This window comes from Erithacus rubecula (assembly GCF_903797595.1).
Source record: "Erithacus rubecula genome assembly, contig: scaffold_467_arrow_ctg1, whole genome shotgun sequence".
Taxonomy (NCBI): Eukaryota; Metazoa; Chordata; class Aves; order Passeriformes; family Muscicapidae; genus Erithacus; species Erithacus rubecula.
This window is the reverse complement of record NW_027635873.1, coordinates 33,030-40,440: the sequence shown is the minus strand read 5'-3', so window position 1 is coordinate 40,440 and position 7,411 is coordinate 33,030. Positions and strand designations below refer to the sequence as shown.

General features: G+C 52.5%; 1 protein-coding gene across 1 annotated transcript; it reads left to right on the top strand.

The window, feature by feature from the left end:
* Positions 1 to 3,831: 3,831 nt before the first annotated feature.
* LOC306816252 (uncharacterized protein) lies at positions 3,832 to 7,088 on the top strand (the record flags this gene model as incomplete). The annotated part of the gene is made up of 5 exons (XM_079332722.1): positions 3,832 to 4,050; positions 5,259 to 5,308; positions 5,469 to 5,608; positions 6,052 to 6,155; positions 6,711 to 7,088. 5 exons carry the CDS (start codon positions 3,832 to 3,834, stop codon positions 7,020 to 7,022), a joined length of 825 nt encoding a protein of 274 aa, XP_079188848.1. The 3' UTR covers positions 7,023 to 7,088.
* Between the last annotated feature and the right edge of the window lie 323 nt (positions 7,089 to 7,411).

Genomic DNA, 7,411 nt, shown 5'->3' with positions numbered 1-7,411 from the left:
AAAAACTGCTATTCTGAATCCCATATCTTTGCCAGAGAGCTCCTTAATTTCCAAGTCATATAATTTAGAGGGAGGGAGTTTACATTTTCCATTTGCAAGAGAAGCTCCAGAGTCCTCAGCAGACACCTGTCTGTCAAACCAAGACAGTGCCCTGCTGCAGCTCCATCCCCATGGCAGGATCCGCGCTGGATGATCCCCAGGGACCCCCGGTGGGCAGAGCCCCCCTGAGCCCTGGTGCTGCTGATCCGTGTTGGGAAGACACCTGGCTGGGGGCTGCACACCCTCCCCGTGGCCTGGATTTTATCTGCATTTCTCTTTGTCCTTCCCAAACACCCAAAACCAGGGTAAAAATAGAGATGTTAAATAACGACCTGCTTGGTGACACGGGGGGATCTTCCAGGGGATGCGGGGGACGCTCGGTTCCAGGGATTTGAGGGGTCCTGGGAGGGACCTGGGGGTTTCTCAGGGCGTTGGGCACCCCAGTTCCAGCGGCTCTGGCTGCGCTGGGAGAGGAGGAGGAGCGGGAGGAAGAGGAGGAGCGGGAAGAGACGGAAGAGAAGGAGCGGGAGGAAGAGGAGGGACACAGGAGGAGCGGCAGGAAGAGGAGGAGCGATTTTGGAACCACGCGCTTTTGTCGCACGCCCGCACAGACCGCAGCGTCCCCCGGGAGCGGCAGAATCGCCCCCCAAGAACCCGCAGGTGAGCGGGGAGGGGGAGCTCGCCCCAAATCCATCATGGGGGGCTCCGGGAGGGTTTTACTTTGAGGTTCAGGGGATGTTTGGATGTTGGAGGAGCCGAAAGCCGAGCCCCGGAGCGGGGAGAGCGCAGAGGGGCGATCCCGGAGCCGGGGGACCCCCGGCAGCCTGGAGGGGTGCGGGAGGTTGGTGCTGAGCGGGCTCCGGGCCCCCGAGGCTGAAAGGGGCGCTGACTGCTCCAGCTGCCCTTGGGCAGCGCCACCATCAAACCCAACGCGCTCAGCCCTTGTTTTCCCCCCCAAACCAGGATTTCCAAACCTCGGCTGCATTGAGGAGGAGGAGGCCATGTGGACGAGGTCGATGTTTCGGGAGCCGCAGGCAGGTGAGGAGGAAGTCAGTGCCCCTTTCCCCCTGTGTCCTGCTCCATCTCCCAGCCCAGCACGGCCCCGGCTGCAGCACAGCCCTGGGGGGATCTCCTTGCCCTTGCCTCTGGCACGGAGGCAAATCCCATCCTGTCCTTGTCCTTCCTCCCCCAGACAAGGAGCTGAGCACGGACAGCAGGGAGGACAAATCCCCGCGGCACAGCCTCGGGCAAGAGGCCGTTTGCAGCGGCTCCACGGCGCAGGAATGCAACGGGGAGGAAAAGCCCCGCAGATCCCGCAGCAGGAGGGGCTGCAAACGCACAGCCCGGGGATCCCAGCAGGAAAGAGCCAGCCCGGGCCGGGGAGGCGGCCGGAGCTCGGAGCTGGGGCTGCGTGAGCAGCTTCACCATGGGGAGAAGCCCCACAAGTGCTCGGAATGTGGGAAGGGCTTCAGGTGGAGATCAGAGATGATCAGACACCGGAGAATCGAGACTGGGGAGAGGCCCTACGAGTGTGATAAATGCAGGAAGAGGTTTGAGAGCAGCTCCAGCCTTCTGAAGCACTATCGCACTCACTGGGATGAGAGGCCTTTCTGCTGCCCCAACTGTGGCAAGAGCTTCCAGAAAAACTCCAACCTCATCAGGCACCGACTCATCCACACTGGGTAGAGACCCTATGACTGTCTTGAGTGTGGGAAGAGCTTCTCCAGGAGATCTCACTTGACCAGACACCAATGGAGTCTCCACTGAGAGAAGCCCTGTGAGTGCCCTGAGTGCAGGAAAAGCTTCGTGCTGGCTCTCTGTGACCTGGATTTTCTTTGCATTTCTCATTGTCTTTCCCAGACACCCAGTACCGGGGTAAAAATGAAGACATTGAAATAAGACATGCCTGCAGACATAGGGGGATCTTCCAGAGGATGTGGGGGACCCTGTGTTCCAGGGACTTCAGGTTTCCTTGGGGGTGTCTCAGGGCTTTGGGCACCCCAGGCCCAGCGGCTCTGGCTGCACTGGGAGATGCTGACGGAGGTTCTGGGGCAGCTGATCAAGGACCCCCTGCCCTGACACCCTCCCCGTTTCCCCCTGACCCAGCTCCCGCTGTCCCCTGTCCAGGATCCTCCTCTCCCCACTGTCACTGCCCTTGCCCTCAGCCCATTCCCGTCTCACACCACTCCTGCCCCCCGTCCTAGTTCAGATCCCATTCCCAGTATCATTCCCTGTCCTGTATTCTCTGCCTGGTTACTGTTCACATATTCCCAGTCCCATATTCCCAGTCCTGTTACCCTTCTTGTTTTCCTGATCCCAGTCCCATTCCCATATTTCCATTTCTATATTTCCAGTCCCCTTCCCATATTCCCATTCCCAATCCTGTTGTCCTATCCCCATGTCTGTTCCCTGTCCCATATTCTAAATCCCCATCCCATATTTTCTCCCCAGTTTCTATTTCCATATTCCCTGTTGTGTTCCCATATTTCAATTTCCTTTTCCTGTTTCCATTCCAGTTCTGATGTCCCTTTCCCAGTCCCCACTCTCAGTCCCTGTCCCCATTCCTGGTTGTTGGAGAGTGGAACAGAGAAGCCTCTCTGACTCCCTCCAAAAGAGAACAGTATGCAAGAATTAAATTTAAAATATTTTGAGAAATTAAAATACAGGAAACCACACACACATTAAGTAGAGGTCTAAGTTTTAGTTTAAGGAATTAGAAATATTAAGTAGTATAGATGTGAAATAGAAGTTTAAATCTTAGTGTGAAGTGCGTAGAAATATGTTTTAAATACCATAAAAAGTAAAAGCTGTGGAATCTCCTATGAAATACTGGCTGCACTGAGATATTAAAAACTTAGTTGTAGACAGAATAAAATTACAGTAGGAATATTTTATGTATTATTCCCATAGAACAGATAGGCCATGTGCACAAGTTATACATAAATTTAGCAATTACAGAATGAGAATTCTAATAGATTTAGGAGAAATTCTTCAGGTTCTTAGTGAAACAGGGGATTGAAGGGTTAAATAGAATGAAGAGTAGAACATATGATATCAATTACTGTGTACCTATAAGGAAAGGAATGCACAAGAGACCCCTGATTTATAGATTTTGCTGGGCTTGCAAAATGAAAGGGGTCCCTCTTCGTAAAAGTGCAGAGTCTGCAAAATATCACAACCGAGAGACTACAGCGCACGCGTAGAAAGACAAGGTGAGAAGTTCAACAGCGAGGAAGACTGCTGTTCTTCATCATTTCCAACCCACCGACTCATCTAGAGACCACCGACCCAATAAACTACGCAGCCGCAATGAATATGCAGCTGATTTCCATACGGAGCGGGGAACAGGCGGGGCAGATAATCAATATGTACAGGCGATTTAGAATATGCATGAACTTCCCTGATAAACAGAAGATTAGAAATCATGTAAGGTACGCAGGATTTGGGAAGATGCTCTCCCCCTGCGTCCAGCGCTGAATAAAATATGTACCTACTCCACAACTTTATAGGTTGTGAAGTTTATCTCCGTGCTTCATCCAGTGCAGGCAATGTGCTCTGGGTCTTTGACAGAGCCAGGCTCCTGCACAGCTGCAGCTGGAGGCACCTTAGAGAGAAGCACAGAGGAGGAGACCCAGAGCTGCCCCTGCACTGCTTTGCCCCATCCAGAGGACTGAGCACAAATGCCCAACAGGAGGACGATGCTCAGAGCAAACTTGCACCAGAAGCAGTAAAATAGGCAAAGGTGGCCCCTTGCTGTTTGCGTCCCCTGGGCGCCCTGGGGTTCTGCATGGAATGTTGGCTGTGCCCGTAGCAACCGGCGTTGTCTCCTCCTGCTGCGGCCGTTGGTGGAACGCTGGTGGAGCAGCGGTGCAGCAGCAGCTGCAGCATCTGCTCCTCAGTGCCCCTGAGCACACACCTTCTGGCCTCAGCGCCAGCTCTCACCTCTGCATCCACACCCTCATCTCCTCGTCAGCCGCCAGGCATCCCCGCAGCACTCTGCCACTCCCCAAGGTAAGGAAATCCCCGTTTGCCCCCAAACCACCAACAGAAAGACAGGAGGCTCCAGCTGCCTGTCCCACCAGCCATGACACCCATGGTCTGTGCTCACTTTCCCCAGAGCAGGATACACATGACAGTGGGCTCCAACTTCTCTAGGAATACTGATGCCTCCAGTTGAAATGCAGACCATTCCCTAGGTGACGCAGAGAGGTGTCATGGGGCAATTGCAGATTCTTATCCACTGATGATCCCATTCAAAGTGCTTGGTACCCACTGAAGTCCTAAAACTATGTTGCCGTGACACCAAAACCATCTGCTCCTTACTGAGGAGTTCAGGGCTTTGGTGGCAACAAATCCTCTTGTGCTCTGGCTCTGCTCACACTTCCACCAAAGCTTTAAAACCACAAAGATGGAACTTCTCCTCCATGATCCCTGCTGTTCAGGACATGCAAGCAGTTGCAAAAGCTTGTCCTCCAATACTGGCTTTCACCTACAAAAACCAGTCTAGTTACAGCCATTATTATGTACTTACATACTTTCCTCACTTACAGATACATAATCCTTTGATATCTTTAGAGATTTTTCCTCTGCCACCTCCATGGGATCTCTTTTCTCTAGAGATATTGGTACACATTTCTTGATGTTTTTCAGTGCTTGTAGGGCTGGTTCTGCGTCTCGGTCAGAGGCAGCCGTGCAATACCACCTTGTGTGGTTCTTCTCAACAACACAATCACAGTATCACCAAATTTGCATGGTTGAAATAGATCCACAAAATTCCTGCACAGGACAGTCTCAAGAATCACACCCTGTGCCCAAGAGCAATGTCCAAACAATTCTTGAGCTCTGGCAGCCTTGCTGCTGTCACCCCTTCCCTGAGGAGCCTGTTCCAGTGCCCAAGCACCCTTTGGCTGAAGAACCCCTTGCTCATATTCCACCTAAGGCTCCCCTGGCACAACTTCCATGCCGTTCCTTTGGGTCTTCTCGCTGTCCCCAAGACTGAAGGCAGCAGTGCATGCCTTCCTGCTTCCCCTCTTGAGGATACTGCAACCATCTGGGGGTCCTGCCTCAGAAGTTGCAAGTGAAATGTAGCAATTACAGCAAACGGAGGGTTGTTGGGACAGAGGAATTGGTGGTTTGCGATGCTGAGGATGAGAAGGAAGGCTCCTGACACATGGCGGCAGAATGATTTTTATCTGCAGCATTCTTTTCATCTCTTTCAGGTGGAAAGGAGAGGCACCATGAAAAGGAAAGCAAGAGCCCCCATTAAGCCGTGAGTTTTAGGGATTACAGGATGGCAAATTTGAGGACTGGCCACCAGCAGAACTGCTCTTTCAGAGTCAGCTGGGATGGGTTCAAGCCCGTGGCTCCACGGGATGTGTCTCTTGACACACCACTTGCCTTTCTTACCTTTGCTTCCTTCTTGCTTTCAGAAAAATCAACGTTGGCAGTGACTTTCAGGCCGAGCTCCCCGAGCTGCAGAGCAGACCACCAAGTGACAATGAAGAGCCTGCATCCCTGGTCTGGAAGCCCTGGGGGGATGATGACTCTGACATGGACAAACCTGACAGAGGTGGCTGCCCAGCTTTTCTTCCACCCCTGAGATATCTGCATGTGTAAAACTCTCCTCTTTTGCTCAAAAGGCAGCTTTGTGCATGCTATGCTTTTCTCCTTGTCTCAACTATCGTCCCACGTGGCCATGTTAGAGGCAAGGAGAATGCTCTGTTTGTGCAGCAGAGCAGAAAAATGAACAACTTTCCTGTTCTCAGACTTGGTTGGCACCATTTGCCACTGGAAGAAGGGAGATTGGCAAATGCATCATTTTAGAGAATATGGTTTGAAGGGAGAGCCAGCACTAAATGGGCCCTTGCTTCAGCTGCCCCTTTCTTTGCTCTCCTTTTCATGCTCTCCAACCTGCTGTCTTCTGCTCCTGCGCTTTCCTTCTCCCTTGTATCTCATCCTTTCCCCTTCCTTGGCTCCAGCCTGACTTGCGGTGGGATTTTGTTGTGCTTGCAGTAAGAGAACTGTTGGACATGGCCAGCTCCCGTGGCTTTCCCAGGGCAGCAGCTAACCTGGAGCTCGCCCTGCACTGCCTGCACCAGGCACGCGGCAGCGTTCCGGTAAGGAGCGGCTCTTTGGGCACAGGGAAGAGGGGACAGGGAAGAATGACTAAGGCCTGGCCACTGGGACAGCCTTTCCTGGCTGCTCCTTGAAGAGCAGAGTTAAGAAGAAGCGCAGCTGCCTGCTGTGTCTCCTCCACCTGTGTCAGGGCTCAGCCCAAATGGCTCCGGCAGGGACAACATCTCTCCTGGAGGCACTGGCCCAGGGTACCAAAGCCTGCTGCCTTGCAAACCTCCGGGAGATCTTGGTTCTCCAAGACATTTTGGGGTGGATTGAGGGAAAACTCCCAGAAGCCTCAGCAAGCTGAGACAATTCTGGGTGCAGGAGGAGCAAAATGGTGGAGTTGGTGAGCCACATGCCACTCTTGGGGAGCACGACTAAAGGACTGGGTAGCAAAAAGGAGGGATTGGCAGCAAATCACAAGGTTTGACCCATAAGAGATCCAGTGGAAGGAATGCCTGAAGAGGCAAAGTAGATGAAAGGCAGAGTTTATGTTTCTTGGCTCTTTTGCATGTGGTGGGGCAGCTGAAGCCTGTGTCCCTTTGATCTTGCAGGAGGCTCTGGAGATGTTGCTCTCAGGGGGACCTGCGACACCTCAAGGCCACCCCTTGGCTGATTACCATTACGCAGGTAAGCAAAGCAGAGCTTGTTCCTTCACTCACAGCTGCTGCCGTCCCCTCAGCTGCCATGTCAGGCGTTTACGCTTCAACGGCAACACCTGCACAAGGTCTCGTCTTCTCTGGGGGCGGGGAAAGCAGCAGCATCCAGTCCTTCAGCCTGACTTCTTTCCCGTGCTTTTTTCCCTGGGCAATGCCTGCTCTTGCCTTCCTTACTTTCTGAGGGAGCAGACGTGCACAGGTGAATGATGGATAGCGCCGATTGCCTCTTGGTGGCCAGTGGGATCTACCTCAAGTGGCAAGAAGCATCAATTTACCTGCTGCTTTTATTTGCCAGGCTCTGACAGATGGACTCCTGAGGAGAAGGAGTCCTTCCTAAAGGCTCTTCTAACCTATGGCAAGGATTTTAATCTCATCCAGAAGCAGGTAAAGCCATAGGATGTTCTTAACACTGGCAGATCATAAGAGGGAAATGTTGCTTATTTCTGGTTCCAAATACTGCAATTCAGTCTCGCTCTTCTCCTAGATGAAAAATATTGGAATAATAAAGATATGGGGCATCCCTTTTCCTGCGGATGAAAATCCTGTGTGAAAGCAGTGATTGTGCCTCTCCAACCCTTTCCTCCAAGCTCTTTTGG